The 20,456-nt window shown below is 44.9% G+C and overlaps 1 protein-coding gene across 2 annotated transcripts in view; it reads left to right on the plus strand.

The window, feature by feature from the left end:
- Positions 1-6,437: 6,437 nt before the first annotated feature.
- The window catches only part of IGSF11 (immunoglobulin superfamily member 11), a 136,805-nt gene continuing 122,786 nt past the window's right edge, over positions 6,438-20,456 (plus strand). Inside the window, exon 1 of one of the 2 annotated variants that reach the window (XM_075905949.1) lies at positions 6,438-6,654. In XM_075905949.1, coding sequence (XP_075762064.1) covers positions 6,585-6,654 — 70 coding nt within the window. In that variant the 5' untranslated portion in view covers positions 6,438-6,584. The remainder of the gene's footprint in view (positions 6,655-20,456) is intronic. The other variant, XM_075905954.1, reaches the window with a different exon arrangement.

The raw sequence follows: 20,456 nt of genomic DNA on the forward strand, positions 1-20,456 counted from the left end.
TGCCCAAGACTTAGCATCTATCCCTCAGCCTCCCAGGTGAGCAGGCAAGGTAAGGACATATCAGTGACCTCAATTGGCTGTAATGAAACTTAATTAGAAAGCTGACCCCCCCCCCAGCTCTGGTGATGATGCAGTAGAGAGGGGACTACCTGAATGGAGCTGGGAATGCAGGAAGAGCCTGGAAAGAAGAACAAAGGCTTTTCTCCAGAAGTGAATGCCCTGAGAGTGAGGCTGAGTAACCCATGGGGAGCTCTGTGATATGGCCTATATACAGAACAGAGAGATCTTCAGAGATAAGCTGCCAGAGTTTCTGGTGAAGGGAAGATGCTATTCCAGAGAATCTCTGCAGAGACCAGGAAGCAGGAGATTTCAGTCAAGCCTGAGGGGGCAGAAGAACTGTAAGTTTGGACATTGTCTGTGAACTTTAAGCCAGCCCTTTAGTTCCCCCAGAAGAAGAGTGAGCTGTTGTTTGAAATGGCCAAAGAACAGAGCCACAGAACACACTGAGAGGGAGTCAGGTGAAGATGCCATCTGTGACTGGTCATTGTGAGGCTAATGAAGTAGCCATCTGGAGGGGTACCCTAAGAGTTTCCCTGGGCTGGAGAGCAGACAAAATGAACACTTCTTCCTTTTCTGACCATCTTAGATAATCTCCTCTTCTGGTTAAATACCTACCTTTTCAGGAGTAAACTATGAGTTTGGCACAATATTGTTCTCTAGGGCAGTGCTGGTCCTTTGCCCGCCTTCTTTTGCAGGGGATTAACCCCTTTATTCCTGATCATATGTGGAATTTGTAGATCCCATCACAAAGATCATCTATGGACCTATGGCATTCTGCTTTATGGATTAACCACCAACAGGCTATCACTTGCCGCTATGTCTTTGTGCTTCACTGTAATGTTAATAGAAGTGAGGTACCTGGGTACACAATTTTAGGCCACTAAGTGGCATGTTAAGTGGATCTGGGTTCTCAAATAACCAAATTACTACAAACTCAATGGACTTTATAATTGAAACCACCATGTGGTCTGTGATATCAATAGATAACAGACCATGGTGTCAATTAAACCTAAGGATTAATGATTTCTGTTTGTTTTGGTTTGTGATGGATTGCACTAACTCTAGAGTGTGGGAAAGACCCATGAGAGTCAGACCTGGCATGATTACAGAGCAGTTCCTTACATCTAGAACTAAATCTGAATGCATGTTTTAGGGGTGAAGTGTTTGCATATTTGGTCCCCAATTTTAAGTGGAGCATGTGCCTCCTGATATTTTTAGCTTAGACTTATTTTAGGATTAAAAACTTCTATTATTTTTAAAGAATTTCTACAACTAAAGGCTGTTTGTTCTTCTTATAATTCCATTTGATGGGGTTACACCCAGGATGAATGTGTCCCTGTGTTAATATGCATGACACCAAGCTGTATGTGGCAGAAAGGCACAGAGAGGTGGCTTGAACTCTAGTTACACATGAACTGGACTGGCACAGTTGGATTAGGGGAAGGGAAGCAGGCTAAAATAAAAATATATTTTTTCTTTATCATTTTCTCTTTCTGCGTATATAGCACCTAGCACAAGGGGCAACTATTGTGAGACCAGGAATATTTTTTTTCAAAATTAATAATGTAAGTATAACCAAGATATTTCAATTGATACAATCATTACCAATATCAAGATGAAAGAATCCAAAAATAAGCCTATTGTTTTATATAAAAAAAAACTAAAATAAGTATACTAGTTGCCAATGCAGTTTAAAAATATTATGAAAACATGTAAGAGCCATGCTCTATTGTCCATTTTAGTTCCTTTCCCAATTTTGTCAGTAAAGTATTTTTATCAATCAGAGCACTGTGTATTAAATTCTTCCAACTGTTATAAATAAATTAGATTTCCATTCTCTGAGCAGTTTGAGTTATGCTTCCATAAGACATGTCGTTGCCACCATTTGTTGGTGTTTGGTGGAAAACATAATTCTATAATTCCAGTATTATGGACTCTTGGAGAGGGACAGATCTCTGTACTCAGAGTTATGGAGAGATCTTAGAATATGCTGCTTCAGTATTTTTTTAAATCTTGGCAAGAAAAACACGATATGGGACAGATTTGTAGTTGATGGTTAGTGCCATCTCCAGCATTTGCTGCAGTTAGCTAAATCTATCATGTATAGATTTTACTGTTCAGTAAAATCTGTTCGTCTTTTTTTTTCCTGGAAAAAATCGTAAAGATAATTAGGTGGATGTATTTTTGATGTACTGTCACATTTCTTCCCAAACAGAATTAAAACCGAGCAAGCTGCCAACTTAATTTCCTCAATAACATCGAGATAACCAAGTTTCAGTAAATTCTGCAGTTATTAATGATCACTTCAGTACATTTTATCATTATCTTTATATGTCAGGACACTCTGAAGATGATTTTGTTCAATTCTGGCGCAATGACACCTTCAATAAATTTCTATCTGACAATGGATAAACCAATACCAGTTCAGTAGACGGAAGAGGTGACTCAGGACCTGGAATTTTTCTGAGAACTGGTGGCTTCCCAGCTGATTTTTGTAAACCATTGGAGGCGTAGGTAGGAGCACCTATCCTGGAAAGGTTCTTCATTGAACTTTCCCAGAAAAGTCTCATTCCCTGACATGAGAACTACCTTATTTCCAGTAACTTTTTAAAAGGATAAGGCAAGTAGTAATTGTGGATTCTTTAGCCCTTTATCTTTGCCAAGAACTTACTTGCTATGTTTGGCGAAGATATTAGCCATTAAATTCATATGTACATGATAGGGAGACTTGCAGCAGTCTGCAGCTGCTGATGCTTGTAGAATTTGTATGTGTAATTCTCTTCCAACCACTGCTGTTCCGTCAGTAGTGGTGGGAAGTTGCTGGCACTCCTTGGTGGACAGAGACCCCAGAAAGCAGTAAATGTGTACTTCACAACTGCTTGCTTGATTTGCTCTCTCCTTTTGTCTGAGGGATCTAGTTGCTAGTGTTTGATGTTTTTGTACCTTCTCTTCATCAAACAAGCAGTTAGGAGTACGGGGACATCTCTAAAGTCCTCCTTGAATGATTTGCAAACTAATTTGGAGGCAGTGGTGTTTGTTGTGGAGCGAGGGTTTTTTTCTACATTTCCTGCCATTTGTTCCTTGTACTTGCCATTCCAACTTTCGGTGTAGCCACAGATTTATTTTGCCAGCCACTGAAATAGCCACCTTTGCCTTGTTGCTATGTCATGATATGGTGTGTGTGTGGCAGGGCAGGGGGAATGTTAAAAGATGATAAACTGATAAGCATAGCTCCTACCCAGTTAACCCGGAGGAATTGGCTCATTTAAAGCCAGGTAGAAGTGCTGCCTGCTGCCCACTAAGATCATGAATAAAGGCATGGTTATGGGTACTCTGTAGGAAGTGAATCCAATCACCCACTGCATAGGGACCTGCTCGTGGGCTGAACTGATTTCAGTGATCTATTCCTGAGCAAGTAGATGACATGGGCATGGATGAAATTGGCATGTACTAAAAATGCAGAGACGATATTTCTAAGCAAACACTTATTTCCCAAGAGGGTAAGGTAGATTCCAGGTCTCAACTTTGAGCAAAGAAAAAGGACACCACCAGCAAGTAACAGAAATTGTTTCTCTTTGTTCAGTTTGTCTAGCCATTTCTTATAACCTGAGCTCTGTAATGCCTGGATCCTCAAGGAATCCATTTTGAAGCACTTGGAAGAGGGGAAGGTGATCAACAATACTCAGCATGGATTCATGAATGGCAAGTCATGCCTGACCAATCTGATTAGCTTCTATGATGAGGTAACTGGCTCTCTGGATATGGGGAAGTCAGTGGATGTGATATACCTTGACTTTAGCAAAGCTTTTGATACGGTCTCCCACAATATTCTTGCCAGCAAGTTAAGGGAATGTGGATTGGATAAATGAATGGTAAGATGGATAGAAAGCTGGCTGGAAGCGGGTAGTGATCAACGGCTCGATGTCAGGATGGTAGTCGGTTTCTAGCAGAGTGCCCCAAGATTTGGTTCTGGGACCAGTTTTGTTCAACATCTTTATTAATGACGTGGATGAGGGGATGGATTGCATCTTCAGCAAATTTGCATATGACACTAAGCTAGAGGGAGAGGTAGATACGCTAGAGGGCAGGGATAAAGTCCAGAGTGACTTTAGACAAATTGGAGGATTGGGCCACAAGAAATCTGATGAAGTTCAATAAGGACAAGTGTAGAGACCTGCACTTGGGACAGAAGAATCCCAAGCATTGTTACAAGTTGGGGACTAACTGGCTAAGTAGCAGTTCTGTAGAAAAGGATCTGGGGATTACAGTGGATGAGAAGCTGGACATGAGTCAACAGTGTGCCCTTGTAGCCAAGAAGGCTAATGGCATATTAGGTTGCATTAAGAGGAGCATTGCCAGTCAATCCAGAGAAGTGATTATTCCTCTTTACTGGGCTCTGATGAGGCCACATCTGGAGTATTATGTCCAGTTCTGGGCCCCCAATTACAGGAAGGATGTGGATGCATTGGAGAGGGTCCAGCAGAGGGCAACCAAAATGATTAGGGGGCAGGAGCATATGACCTACAAGGAGAGGCTGAGGGAGTTGGGTTTGTTTAGTTTGCAGAAGAGAAAAGTGAGGGGGGATTTGATAGCAGCCTTCAACTTCTGGAAGGGAGGTTCAAAGAGGCTGGAGAAAGGCTGTTCACTGTAATGATGGATGGCAGAACAAGGAGCAATGGTCTCAAGTTGCGGTGGGAGAGGTCCAGGTTGGATATTAGGAAAAACTATTTCACTAGGAGGGTGGTGAAGCACTGGAATGGATTACCTAGGGAAGTAGTGGAGTGTCCATCCCTAGAGGTGTTTAAGTCTCGGCTTCACAAAGCCCTGGATGGGTTGATTTAGTTAGGATTGGTCCTGCCTTAGGCATGGGGCAGGACTTGATAGCCTTCTAAGCTCTCTTCCAGCTCTATGATTCTATGATTCTAAGTAAGAGGGGTGTCAGTCTCCCCTTCACAGGATCATGATGTTTCCACTACTTTTTCTGGTATTTCTCATGTTACATGGAGCTGGTGGCTGAGCACTCTGTTTTGTTTTCAATAACAACTTGGTGTGATTTTTTTCAGAGGTCCCAGATGCCTATTTGTCTCTCATTGACTTGACTTGGAATTATTGGTGCACAGTACCTTGGAAAATTAGGTGTGTGGTATGGATGTTACTTGAAGCTGGGTAGAGCAGAGACCAAATACTGGTCCATACAGGTCTAGTGTTTCCTACCCAAGACTAGGATCCAACAGAGGTACAAGCTTTAAAGGCAATAAATCCCATAATGCAGTCTTCCTTCCAGAATTGCACAGAAGAGGCTCCAAGAGGGGGATTGCACAGGGGCTAGCTAAGAGCAGTGTGACCACAGCTTCTGCTCAGGTCAGGCTGGTACATCACAAGCTGCTGTTCCCACCACAAGGCCACATACCTGCTAGGATTACAATTTGAGTATTGTAAGCAAAGGCAGGGCAGAGCTGATTTCTGAGGGGCTGCACCTCAGAGTGGACCAACAAGCAGCATCACATGTTGGAATGCCTAGTCTCTCTGAACTAAAACAAGATGTGGGCATGTACGTTCTGATTTTATTGGTTTATGCTCCACCTTGGGCTGAGCCAGGCAGGGAGATGACTTGGATGAAGCATAACCTGCAGGGAGGGACCTCTGCTGGGCATTAGGCTGGCAACAAAGCATGGCCCAGCTGGGTGGGTTCTGTGCAGAGCCTGGATTTCAGTGGCCTAAAAAGCTGGCCCATTGCTGGCTAAGTCACTGGACTGTGCTGTCTCCAGGGGCCACTCTATCTCAGACCAAGGTGAGGCGTTGCAGGACTGAAACCTGCTCGGTTTCAGGCAGACCGGGGGCTGCCCGAAGTGCATGCTGAACTGGGGTTAGGCAGCGTTTTCGGGCTAAGGGGCTGCAGCCTTGGGCTTTCTAGGAGCCAGCTGTCCTGGGCAGCGGGTGGGTGGCTGGTGAGGGGGGCTTGAGCCATGCCGCTCTAAAGCGAGCCCGCCTCCTGGGGGAGGGGAGCGGGGACTGCGCCCTGCAGTTGCATCCCGCTTTTGGCGCGTGCGGTTCTCCAGCTCCTGGGGCAGCAGGAGCAGCAGCAGCAGAGCCCGCGGGGGGCTGCGTGAGGCGGGGGCTCGGGCGGAGCGGAGCCCGGTGCACCTGCGGGGCCGGGCTGGGGCAGGCGGCTCCCGGGCTGGGTGGCAGCTGCTGCAGCTCGGCGGGGCCGCCAGGCTGCGCTCTCGGGCCGGTTCGGAGCCTGGCGGCGTCCCCGGGCTGCCGGGGCTCCGGAGCTCCAGAGCCTCCCGGGCAGCGGGCGGTGCAGGCGGGCGGTCCCGGGACAGCGGCTGCAGCCGGAGCGGCGGCTGCTGCGGGAGCAGCCCGGGCGGGGAGCCCCGCGCTTAGCCCGGCTGCTGAGCGCCCCTGTGGCGGGGCGGCGCCCCCGGGGGCTTCGCCAGGACTTGGGGGCTGGCGGCAGGGCGCCGAGCCGCCGCCCGGGGAGGGGGAGCGAGGTGCCGGCTGAGCCCCTCTCCCGGCCCGGCATGACTCCGAGGGGCTCCGGCGGCTGGGGGCTGTGGGTCGGCCCCTTGGCTGCGCTCCTGTCTCTGCGAGGTGAGTGCGGGCAGGGCAGGGCGGCGGGCTCCCTGGGGGGGCACCGGCCCCCGCCTTCCCTCCGAGCCCGGGCGGGACTTGGGCGCCCAACTTTCTCCGGGCCCGAGCCGGGGGGAGCGATCGCCCGAGATGCGCTCGGGGCCGGGGTCGGAAGGTGGCGGCTCGGAGCAGGGCGCCGGCTGGGCACCCAGGCGCTGTCCGCTAGCCGGCTGCAGGGATGAGCGGAGCAAGTTGGCTGGAAGTCCCCGAGAGGGGCTGATCCGCCACCTCCCGTCCCGGGCATCCCGAGCCGCCCGGAGGGTGGGTGTCGGGTCAGCCCCTCGCTGGGACTGCGCGTTGTGAGAGGGAGGGAGGCGTTTTGGTTTGTGCCCTGACAGGGTCGGCGACCTTTTAAGGAGCAGCGGCCGGAGCCCCGGCTTATTCATAGGGAACGGGACGCCTGCGATGGCTCCTGCAGCCGTCTTATGGGGCCGATGGAGTTGTCGTGTTGCAACCAGGCACGGCGAGGAGCGATTCATTTCCTCCCTCGCGGCTGCGCTCCCGTGACCGTTTTCTGTAGAGCTCTTGAACTTGCTTTAAAGTAACTGTCTGTAATTCACTTCCCGCTCCATGGCCCGGCCCCGGCCTCGCTCCGCGATTGCCCGGTGAAGATCATGAGTTACAACTTTGCTCCTTACCACTTGCACAAGGCAACTTTCCACCCGTCGGGCAATGCTTGTCTGTGAGGGAGACAGAGCTTTCTCAGGGGCTGGCCCAAGACTGGGGCAGGCACTCCCCGCAAACCTCCCCACCTTCAGCGGCAAGGGCGAGGTGCATTTCTCCAACCGGCCTTCTCAAATGGAAACACAGAGCAGCAAGTACAGTTAACAAGCTAGACCCCCCTACCCCAAGAAAAGGCCACCGGCACACTCAGCTCTCTTGAGAAGGGGATGGGAGACTTCAAACTACACATCACTTAATGCCCCACTGGAAAGTGCTCAGATACTAAGGCGATGGGAGTAATTTAAGAGCCTGTCTACAATAGAATTTTCAGACTCATCCCTTGGTCAGTGAGTTACGTGCTCTTTTCAGCAGCAATCTGAATTTCCTGCTATAAGCAATGGTCCCTTTCCTCTCTATAGTTTAGGACCTCTCGTGGTGTATTTCCTCTAAAATATTTGGCAGGTTTGAAAAAGGTCTGAAGTGATTTAGATCCCAAAGTCCTATTTTCCTAAGTAATTTAGGAGGCTAAAGTAGGTTGTTTTGAACATTTTAACTAGTCAACTTCAGAAAGATGGTTTGTTTACAATATATTTCCTTCCCAATTTCACTAACAGCACTTCTGCTTAAACAGGACAGGGATAGTCAGTAAGCAGACTGCAGAACAAATCTGGACCATTAGATGCTTTCTAATGGACCCTGAAATATTTTTATTTAGTTTATTATTGTTGTTGTTGTTTTTCTGAAGTCTGGACCTTGACTATACCTTGATGAAGACATTTGTGCATTGACCAAAATAATTGATTTTCCCTGAAATAGGAAGTACTATTCAGGGTGTTCATTTACTTTTTGCATTTTTCTTAGCTTGGATAACAAAGTGAACACAACTTCATTGATTAGTTTCTTGATGCTGCAATATTTGGGCTACAAGCAATACAACGGTATGATTATTTAAACAGCCTTTCCCTCCCCCCCCCCCCCAAACTACTGTGAAGGGGGAATAACGAAAACATTTCTACTGATGTGAGATCTTTGTAAAAGGTTTTTAGAAACTCCAATTTTGGGGACAAATTTGAATTTCATTTCATTATCTCTTTACATGGTAAGAGATCTAATCAATATTTATTTTTGATCTTTCATTATATAGTTGATAGATACTACTTGGCACTTAACAAGTTTACCTTTGAATAAATATTTTACTTACAGTACAATAATTATTTTCCTGCACCTTCCTCTTTAATTTTTAAAGCTGCACCAGTGATCCTCCAATCTCTCAGGTTGGGGGTTACTTTTAGCTGTGGGAAGATGCTTTGTAGTAGGTGGAACTGGTAAGCAACGTGGTGCACAAAAGGAAGAGGTGCATCGTTTTTTGAGTCCTTGCTAGAAGAATAATCTGGTGAAGATGTGTTAGGCATATAACATTACTTAGGTTGAATTTAAATCCAGTGATTACCATGGTTTGTTTTTTAATCCAAATAATGTTTGAAAGAGACCAACAAGAGGGTTTCACCTTGGGGTACAATATTTGAATAGAAAATGTGGTCTTTCTATCAGATGTGTGGTAGGGGAGAAGGGGGTGGAGGAGAAGGCAGGGAGATTAGACCATATACAAAGTGATATTTGGATGGAGGGTGGAGCCTCCAGCGGTCTTCTTGTACCCAATCATTTTACACCTATGACATGGGAGGATCAAACTTTGTAGTAAATTGCCTGATGGGGAAGCAGTGTCATAGCCCCTGTAACTTATGTTGTTTTGTGGAACAGCAGTGAATCTGCTTCACAGGAGCTGGTGCGCCACTGTATTTAGACTTGTAATACTATACTGTATGGTCCTCGTGGCAGGGACAATATCTTTATTTCCCAGTTAAGCCTTAAGGGGGATTTATATGCATGCTGATGGATATTCACCCCCACTAGTGAAGTATTTGGAAAATAAGGAGGGAATTCTGTTAAAGCTTAAACAAAACCTATGCTTGCAAAGTGTTGCCTGTAATAGCTTATTGCAAATTTTCCAATGTGTTAGAAATCACACATTGGGAACAGCTAAATCGAAGATTCATTTTTAACTAAATGAGGTTTTGCCCACGTGATGTAGTGTTGCAACAAGTGACTGTGTTAACTGTGCATATGCAAGGGTGGCTCTGGAGGGATTGACAGCACCATATAGGCTTTGTCAGAGTTCCAGCACATGCAACTTCTCACACTGTTCTACACTTCTAGTCTTGACGTGCAGCACCTTTTGGTCTTTTATTCCAGTCCAGGACTCCTTTTATCCAGCTCTAGTTGTACCTTCATCTGTTGCAGGCCTGCTCCCTCTTCCTCCCCGCTCTGCTGCAGATGCGGAGTCCTGGCCAGAGTACAGTGCCCCTTGCTCCCTCATCTTTATGTATTGTGTGAACAGACAACTGTTTGTGTCAAACTGTGTGGCTTCCTGTTTGTGTAGATACCTTATTTCATTTGCAGCCTGACCTGTTCTCTAGAGGTAAATGCAAAGGCATTAATCTGATCTTAGTCTTCTCCAATAGGCATCTTCCTCTGTTTTGGAAAATGAGCATAACTGATTTTTTTATCTGTTTCTCTCAGTACTCTTCAAACAGTTTTTCATTTATAGGATACCTGTCATACTGGATTCTCAAAGTGCTTCAAGACCAAATAGGTTTAGCTTTTCTGTAACCATTGGGATAGTCCATGTGTTGCATAAACATCTTAAAAACTTGCTAATTATTTCTCCCCTCCCTCCTGAGAAGTGAGTGATTAGCACAATACCAGTATTACAGGTGGTGATATTGAGGCACAAGGCTTTTAATATCTTGCTCAAGGTCAGTGGCAGACCCATGAATAGAAGCAAATACTCTGGGCTCCTTGGCCCAAGTTCTAACCACTGGAGAATGTTAAATGCATGTGACACGATAAGCAATATTCCTAATGGTCTTCTTAACTACTAAATTGTGGTGACTCATCTATATTTAGCAGGATTCTACTATCGTTGTGCTTTTTTTTAATAAATAAAGTGCTTTTAACACAATGTATTTCAAGGGGAAATGCACACACTGAGAATCTATTCTTCGTGGTTTCTTTGAGCAATAATTCTGCATTTATTTTATAATAGTCCAGAGTGCAATTTAGCTTCTGGATGTTAGTAGGCAGGTGTGATGAAGAAAATTCCATTGTTGGTAATACTAACTAGGAATTACATGGTAGTTTACAAACATCATCCAATGAGTGCTCCTGACACTTTTGTTTGCTAAGGGAGGACACAATCATTATACCCATTTTACAGATGGGGAAACTCAAGCACAGATCAAGGCAGTGTCACATAGGGCATTCTCCCAGCTCTGCTTCTCAGAATTCAGAAGTCTCTTGTTTCTAATCAGAGAACTAAATAATAATACCCATCTCTTCATCAGTGGATACCAAAGCACTTTACAAAGGAGGTTTGTATCATAACCCTCCTTTCACAGATGGGGTAACTGGGGCAGAGAGCGGTGAAGTGATTTTTTTCCGAGGTCACCCAGCAAGCCAGTGGCAGAACTGGGCATAGGCCCCAGGTTTTCTGAATCCCAGGCCAGTGCTGTACCCACAGGGCTGCACTGCCTTCAGGATGTTTAACAGACTAAGGATGTTAAATATGTTAACTGAATAGTTGAGTAACCTCATGAATTCTTATTGGTTACTCTGTAATCCTTAGAGGCAGGGCCAGCAAGCCAGTGTAATCTGTCCTCACTCCTAAGACGCCCCCTGCCACACCACGCTGCTGCCTCTGTATCAAAGGCATCAGTGCGGGGTGCCAGGCGGGAGCTGGTCCAAGACGGGAGCCAGTTTAAAAATCAGCTCCCTCACAGACTGGCTGCCTGTTGCCCCTCACTGCTGCCTCTGATACAGGGATGGCAGCAGCTCCTGTCTGGGAGATGGGATGTCTGAGCTCCTGGATCCAGTGTGAGCTGAAATTGAGCCAGGTTGCTTGCCCACATATCTCCTAATATACTTTAAATACAGAGCCCACGGGGATAGGTCCCAGACCCATCGCAAGCCAGGACTGAGACAAGCTGCTGGCCAGCCTGCTAAAAAATTTACTGGCGGGGAGTTGGGGGGAGTGGGAAGCATGTAGTCTATAGCAGTAACCTATAAGCTTTTGTTTATCGGTTAATCGACTACACTATTACATCCCTACTTCAGACCAGTTCTCTATTGTGGACGTTTCATGCCCTTAAAGACTAAGGTAAAAATTTACCGTGAATAGATTTCTTTACACAATCAATTTATCTGTTTGGTTTCAGTGGTCACTGTTATGTCCATTCTAGCTCCACTGTTTATTTCTTTTGAAATTTTTGACTGGCTTTGTAGTTTAAAAATACTCCCACAAACCTGCCCTTTCCTCCTGACTTGTGATCTTTGGAAGCAGTTTTCTGCCTTTTTTAGTATTAATTGTTCCAGCATTCCTTGTCTGCCTTCCCTTCCTCTATTCAGACTCATGTATGCAAATACTTCATAAAAGCATGCCATGTTGCATATCTCCTTCTTTATTCGTATTCACGTAGAATCCAGTTTCCCGCAAAATGAGTGGATGGTATAGTCTGATGTGTCCCAGTTTTGCATTTTGAACCCCCCCTTTTTTTGCCTTCTCACACAGTTGTAAGAGTTCAGAACAGAACTAGTAGATATGCTACAACCATTTATTACTCATGTACATGCAGAGTCACATCTTTCTTCACTGCACACAGTCATTTGCATGTAGATAAATCAAAGTGCACTTCTGCTTTGAAAAATGACTATGTAAAAATGTCCCCTCCTGTCTCAGTCTATCTGAGCCTGATGTGTATCTCAGGAGTCAGATCACTCAAATGAAGAATAAAAAATAGTATCATGGGTGTCACACTCTCTCTCTCTCTCTCTCTCTCTCTCTCTCTTTTTTGGGGGCGGGGGGAGGAGGGCTCTAGTTAGCCTTCCTGAGATAACTGAGTGACAAGTGTGTGAGGTGAATTTGACATCTGTGTTCTGGTTAGCTACATCCATACACTAGATTTCTTCAAAACACAAGAGCTGGAAGTGTAATTTTAAAGAGATGTAAGTGTACATTTGGAGGCACAACTCTGCAGCAGTGAGTGTAAGAATTGCCACAGAGAATCAGAGTAGTGGTCCACGGAAGCCAGTCTCCTGTCTCTGACATTGGTCAGTACCAGATGCTTCAAGGAAAGGTGCAAGAAACTCCACAGTGGGCAGTTAATAACACAATTAGTCAAGAGGTTCCCTGGTGCTGTCTTATTGCTGAGGGCAGCCCAGTACCTGAGCTGTAAATGTAAACAACACTCCAGGTATAGCTCCTAAAATCTTCAGCCTTCTCAAGGCCACATCCTTTTCCTTAAGATTGGCTCTTGAGTCCAACAGACAAGCCACATTGTGAAGTTCTCATGCTTCCCTCAGAATAAAGTAAATTATATATTCCTTAACAGTAGAAAGGGAATAAGGAGTCCAAAGTATGTCTTTCCCTCAGGGAAGCCCTTTCCATCTGGAAAATTACAAGCACAACATTCACTCTTGTGAGAGTAAACGTGTGGTATCTTCAATTATCTCAACTGTTGGAGTGAAAAACCTTCCCCTCATTCAGACACTCAACTGTTCTTTCCCATGTCCGAGGGCTGGCATGCTGTGTCAGAATGGCACATGAGAGATTTCTTCCTGACCCCCATTAGTTAGAGGTTGGCTTCTTAGGTTCTCAAGCATGAAGATTTATTGTGTGTGTGGGTATATATAGCATTATACCTAATATAACTGTTGGTGTTCTCATTATCCTTATAAATATGTAATCAATTGTCAATCTTGCTAAGATCTTGGCCTTAGTGATAACTTGTGGTAATAAGTTCCACAGGTTTATTATGTGCTGTGCAAAAAATAAACTATTGTAGTAATAATAATGAAGTGTTTAATTGAACATCACCTTGCCTTTCTGTTCTGAGAATAAATAGAAGCACTCAGTTTATGTTCTGTGTTCCACTCAGTATCTTATCTATCTCTAGCCTACCTTTTCTTATAGATCTCTCTAAATTGAACAGTCCCAATCGTAATGTCATAACAAAGTTTCTATTGGCCCATACACAATTTTGAGGTCTGTTTTTGAAACTCTTACTTTTAGGTAAAACATCCAGAAGTAAATACAGTATTCTAGCTGAGAGTATGCTATCAAATTTCATAATGACCTTTATATTTTCAGCATATTTTATCTAATTATTTAGACATCTGAACATTTTGTTTGACTGCTTTTGTGCACTGAACAAATGTTTGCACTGAGCTGTCCATGATAATACTAAGGTAACTGCCCCAAGGGATTCGTTCAATAAGAACCCAGTGATATGTGTGAGTAGTTGAAATGATTCCTTTAAGTTTGTATTACCTTCCATTTGCTAACACAGAATTTCATCTTCTGTCACCTTGCTACCTAGCTTTGCCTGCCTTTGTTAGATCCCTCTGAAGTTCCTCACTGCTGCCTTTTGTCTAATCTAAACCAAACCATTTTATTACCTGAAAACTTTGCCACCTCACACTTCATCCCCCTTTTGCAGATGACTTATGAACCTATTACATTACACCAGTTGGTGTGGCACCCACGTGATGATCATTTACACTACTGAGTATTGACAAATAGCCCTACTCTGGTTTTGTCTGTATCACATTCCTAATCCATGCAAAATGTTGTTACCTTTCACATCCATTGCTGAAGAACTTTGTCTCCTTCATCCACTGTTTTGTTGACATCTTCAAGGAATTCTAGTACATTGGAGAGGTCTGGTTTCCCTTTTTGGAGACTGGGCTCCTTTGTCCCTATGATGTTCCTCTGGGAACTTTATAATTCTTGCTTTAGCTATAATTTCAGATGGAGTCATCCCAGCACCTTCTTTAAAGATAGGTATATTTTTGCTGTTTTAGGGTAGGAATCTCCCCAGAATTCTGTGCAATGAAAACCAATGCAAAGCTTCTTTGCTTTAGCTTCTTTGTGATGTCCTTGCCCTCCTTAACTGTTCCTTTTACCACTTCATAGTCTATCAGATCCCTTGTTCATAATGCAGGTTCCTGCTTCTGATATTATACAAGGATTGCCGCTTTCAGTTTTGCTATCAGTTCTGTTAACATCTTATAAATTATACCCTACTAATTCAAATAACTTTTTGTACCTTACCATTTAACTGCACAGAGTATTTGCTTCCTTTTCTACACCTGTTTTTGTTCAGGGGGTATATATAATTTCTGTTTTCTGTTATGGTTGCTTAAGTAGTATCCATGCTAAGTGTAAAGACTTTAATTTTTCTGCTTTGAAGTTGGGATCCTTTGGACTGGCTTCCTCATTACTTTTAAAATATACCATTTTAATGTTTAGTGTCACTACTAGTTTTTGCTAAGGTCAGTCTCACAATGATATTGTTATTACTATTATTTGATTACTTCTTGAATGAATTTCTGTGTTATTTATTCAAGAGTAACCTCTATTTCTGTGTACCCTAGAACTAGAAGCACTGTTTAAGATGTTGAGAAAATTTCTCTAACTCTTGTCTTGTTGCTGTGATATTGAATTAGTCAACATGTGTATAGCTAAAATTAGCCACTATTGCTGTTCTAGGCTTTGTTGTTTCTTTAATCTCTTTGAGCACTGTATTCTCCATACCCTTTTCCTGATCAGAGGGTCACTAGAGTATGTCTACACTGCAACACTATTTCGCAATAACTAGCTCTATTCAGAAATAACTTAGTCCGTGTCTACACAGCAGGCAGTTATTTCGAAATAGTGTCAAAATACTGTCAAGCTGGAGGACTTCTTACTCCGACTCCTGTAATCCTCATTGTATGAGGAGTAAGGGAAGTTGGAGGGAGAGCACTTTATTTCAAAATAAGTGCTGTGTAGACACTCGCTATTTCAAAATAAGCTACGCAATGGATGTAGTTCAGTTTGTGTAGCTTATTTCGAGTTTAGCCTTGCTTGGTAGATGCACCCTAATAGGACCTTTATACTTATGGTTTTGATGGCTTGGGCTTTGTATCCATAAAGATTCTATTCTGTTCTTTTGCTCTCATGAATTTGAGCTCATTAGAGTCTATAGAATCTGTCAAGAATAGTGCTACTGCATCCACCTCTACCCCTGAGTCTGTCCTTCCTGTAGCATTTGTAGCCAGTATTCCACAAATGTATTGTTTTGGTCTTTTATTATTGCTTTGTTATCCTATCACCTCTCAGTAATATTTACTATGCCAGGGTTCTCATCAGCTAGCAGATATTCTGATTCACCCACTTTCGATTTTCTTGCATTGGCATGTTAGATTAGTACGGCTATTATTTTAATAAGCTCTGTGCCTATTCGGATCCTACATATTCCTTGTTACTGCTTACAGAATTTAACTCTGTGCTGTTGAGCTCTTCGTCGGTAGTTCTGTGTTACTGGTGTCACTGGACGATGTCTTAGTCAGAGTCGAATGCCTCTCCATGCTTGTTGGCTTTCTGGCCGAGGAGTGACTTCTACAGCCGCTGCACCCTGAATGGCATGAAGCTCTGGTCATATGCACTCTTTTGCTCTGTGACTAACTTATTTATTTAGCTATACAGTACTCTGCTTTGTGGAAGTCAGCAGTTCTGTCCTGCCAGAGGGGATGGTTTAGAGTAGATCCTAAGCATCGAAAGTTAAATACTCACTCCCTGGAACCAGGGGTTCTGAGACTCTAGCGCAGTCTCGATAGCTTCCCTCCTCAGTAGCCAGACCGAGTTCCAGTCTGTTGGTCTTTGGGCTGAGGTCTTAAAAACCAAGGTCCTGACTGCTCAGTGACTGTTGGATGCACAGGTTCCAGGGGGTTACGTTGGTGTTACCTTCTGCCCACGTGCAGTGTGCTGTCTGCTTGGATGCTGTTCTCTTCCCAGAAGCGCTGTATCTCTGTGGTGCTGTGTGCATGTGGTATCTGATGCATTCTGGGATCTTTTGGGAGGAGAGAGTGACTTGGTTTTTTAACTGTGGCAGAGCCTGCAATATGTTGTTGTTTTAATGAAGCTACTTGTGAGAGGCTACGCCAAGGGCTTCAGGGCAACTCGGGCTGCCTGAATAATCGGAGTATCCTTTGCCTCACTAGCTGCATTAGCCTCTTTTTTTCAGTCACAGAGCAAGGAGAAGGTATTTCACAAAGGCTAACTGGTAGCCAGCACAGACCAAAGAGCTTGGCTATTTGGCAAAGGAACAGGATAGCCTCTTCCCCTGTGCAAATCAGCTCCTCTTTGTTTTGGTGTGTCATGGGCAACCCCTTCCCCCTTTTGCCCCTGAAACAGATGGTGTGACCGGGGCTGCTGCGGATGGACATTCCCAGGCTGCTGATGTCCCTGGCACAAGCCTTAAGGGTGTCCCTTTCAGTTGGGTGGTGCGGCAGCAATGCTGCATTGATAGGATTTTTGCTAGTACTCTTGGGGCATGCTTTGTCTAATTCTCGTCTGTGCTTTCCCCTTCTATCCTGCTGCCTTTTTATTCCTATTTCCATTCACAATTTAAAACCATATTTTAAGTCTATAACAGGCCAGATTGTCAGCAATTTATCCACAGAGCACAGGCAGGAGCCAAGCAGGCTCTCCCTCACCCCCAGAACCACCCTGCCAGTGTGCTATAGTAGCCCTGCACTGGAGAGGTGACCTCTCTGGGCAAGAGGGGAATTCGGTCTCCACAAAATCCTGCTGCATCCTAGTTGAAATAGCCCTTCCACAATCAGCAGTTTCTGGAAGTAATTGACAAGAGGTGCTGAATTCTTGCTGACTCAGTGCGATGTGTGCTTGCCAAGTGACTGCAGCAGAAGGAGGCGGTGGCTAGCATCTGATAGAGGGAAGCCAGTTTACTGTGGGCTCCTTAACTGCTTTGGGACCCTCTTATGCTGCTTATGCAGAAACTGTGCTGGACCAGCAGCGATGCTCTGTGCGAGGGAACAAGGAGCCTGCTGGTTAAAGCACAGAATCAAGAAGCAGAGGGGATGTGGGCTGTATTCCCAGCTGCCACTACTCCCTTATTGTGCTAGCCCTTCTACACTCTGAGCCCAATTGCATAATGGCAAATAGCCGAGTGTAAACTACATATTGGGTATAACAGGTAAATGAGGGTGTTTGGCAGCAATGTGGCATGCAGTGGGCATGAAACACGAATGTGTCACCCCAAGGTGGGGAGGGAGTATGGAAAACAACAGGAGAATACTTCTTACCCTTCCTTATCACACTATAGGGGCTTTCCACAGATAGACTAGTCCTTCCCCTCCATCTTCTGACCTGCTCCCAGCTAGCATCTCCACTCTCACTGAAGATCTTAGGGGGAGGGGGATGTTTGCCTCCTTTACCTCAATGGGTGCAGGATGTGTGACTAACAAGGTTTATATCCGTGCTGAATTTGTCCCAGGCTTCCATAGGATATGCAGCTGCTTACACTAGCCTGGCTCCAAAATGCATTAGGCACTCTGTCTCCAGGACCGTACCATAGGATAATACCTTCCTGACTTGCACAGCAGTTAAAAACTTTGAGACTGATGCTCAGTCAAGAAGGCCTGGGTCCTGCTCTGAGAGATCTTGGAGGTGTGAGTGTGAGTGTGTTTAAATACTGCATTTGTGTAAAGAGTGTACATGATTTCTATTAACAACTTTGACACGTGACACACAGCACCAGGGAAAAAATGGCCCCACATATTTTTTGAAAGTTATCCCACATTTGTGTACTAAACAATAGATTTTTTTAAAAGACACTCATTAAATGGGACACATCAGTCCACTGTGTTAGGTACCAGAAAAGTAGAGGTCATCAGCACTGTGTCAATGGCAGTCTAACTACACAGGCAGGCTCCCATGGACACTTTTGGGGGAGCTATATGTCCTTGCTGTTTGAAAGTGAATGCACTTGTGATGACCAGTTGTGTCCATTCACCCCAACACACACTGGTGTGCTGGGGCTTTCAGTTGTAACTTCAAAGCCAAGCTGAATGATTTGGAAACTTTTGTTTTACACGTACAGATGTTTAATGCTATTAATACTTTGGACCTCTCTAGTTCCTGCCATTTGAAGATTTCAAAGTACTGTACAGCTCTCAATAAAATATTCCTTTTCATGTTCTTGTGAGGTCAGCAATTATTTGTCGTCCCGGTTCGGTAGATGGGGAAACTGAGGCACGGGGGTATGTGGAATTGACTTGCCCAGGGTCACACAGAGTGAGTGTGGCAGAACCAAGAATAGTTCTTGCATCTCCCAACTCCCAGCCCTGTGCTTTAATCACAACTTCCCATTGATTTGCTTAAGCAGCGAACATGTAATTCTTTCCCTCTTGAGTTTTAGTGGTAACGTCTCGTGGACAGTTATTGATTTTTGGTATTTATAGAAAACCTGCAATTGCTAAATCAAATCTTGGCATTTTCTTTATATCAGCCACACCTTGGTCACCTCTGGGCTGGATTACTGCAGTGACCCTTCATCAGGGTGTCCCCTGGGGGGCTGTGGGTGTGTGACAGGTCTCTGCCTCTTTTACCTTCTGGGGAAATTGAAGGTGCTAAAGCAGTCTATAAATCTGTACTTGGCATGAGACGCAGTAAAGAGAGCAGCTTCCCCTGTGCTCTGCTGAGATAGCTGAGATCTGCTGGGACCTGGTGCTCAGCTTCTGTGGCTCATGGTGCTTTCATGGGGTGGGGGGACAAGGCTCCTGGGTTTGGAAGTATCCCCCCATTACTGTCCAGAAGAGTGCTTTATAGCAGTGGTTCTCCACCTTCCCTAACTACCGTACTGCTTTCAGGGGCCTGAATCCCAAGCCCCACTGCCTGGGGTTGAAGCCTATAATTTAGCTTCACAGGGCCCCTGTGCACAGGGTCTCAGGCTTGCCATTGTCTAATGCTGACCCTGCACTCGTGACCCTCCCTCCCCATTCCTGTCCCACAACACTCACGGAGGTTTCAACCCCTAGGTAGAGCAGCACTGATCTAGATCAGTGGTGTGCAACCTTTTTCCTGGCGTGACCTCCGGGGAAAACTTTGGTTAAGCAAAAAAAACCCCCCAAAAACTGTGGCCCCTTTCAATGCTGCTCTGCTAGCCTGCTGTGCTGGGGAAAAAATGGCAGCCGGCCCAGTCCTGTGACCGCCCCCAGAAGTCAGCCGCAACCCCATTGGTGGGCGCGACCCACGAGTTGCGCACTGCTGATGTAGATGAACTGACGTACCCCTGGAGGACTTCTACATACCACTCCCGCTCAGAGTACACATGCCCATGGGTGAGAACCATCGCTTTAGAGCACACCAGGAGGCTCTCTGCTCCCTCAGGCTGATGAATATTTTTGGTTTTGTCTGTTTGAATGCTGTGCAGGTTAGCTGGATGTGTTAGGCCGGTACTTTGATCCAAAGGATGGAGGCTTCTCTTTGTTAAATCTGAGCTCTTCTAAAGTCAATGACTGTTGCACAGGAGGGTCTCCACCCTAACTCTGTGTTTGTACTCTCCTTCCACTAAGACTTTTAAGGCTCTTCCAGTGAACCTTCCAATACTGATCTCCTTGCCTCAACCTGAGGCTTTCCATGCTAACCACTACACAGCCATGCCAAGCCTTGTAAAGCTGGGATTTTCAAAGTCGCCAAAGGGAAATGAGTTCCAAGCTCCCTTAGCCGTCTTTGAAAAAATGAGTTTAGATAACTTTAAAAATAAATCAAAAGCAGAGAAACCAACAATTGTCAATTTTACGAAGTTCAGATCCTATTTTTTCACTTTGGTACCATTATAACTCTCTCCTCCCTCCCTGTGTTTAAAGTAATTTCTTGCTGGGATAAATTGATTTGGACAATAAACTCTTTGGGCCGGGGACTGGGAATGGAATTTTCAATAGAGTTTGCGTAAATTCTTCAAAATCTTGTAAGTGGCTTTGGGTTCCTAAAGTCCCATTTTCAAAAGTGACTGGAGGCGGAGGGGTCTAATTCCCATTGAAAGTCAAATGGGAGTTAGGCTTCTTAGACACTCAGGCTGTTTAGAGACTTTCTCCAATGTCTCTTGTCTGCGAAGAACCCAGCAAACCTTAAGTGAGCTAGAAATACCACAGGATCATATACAATGTCCAGTTATGCTTACAGTAGTTACCTGACACTT

This window comes from Pelodiscus sinensis, chromosome 1 (genome assembly GCF_049634645.1).
Source record: "Pelodiscus sinensis isolate JC-2024 chromosome 1, ASM4963464v1, whole genome shotgun sequence".
Lineage (NCBI taxonomy): Eukaryota > Metazoa > Chordata > Testudines > Trionychidae > Pelodiscus > Pelodiscus sinensis.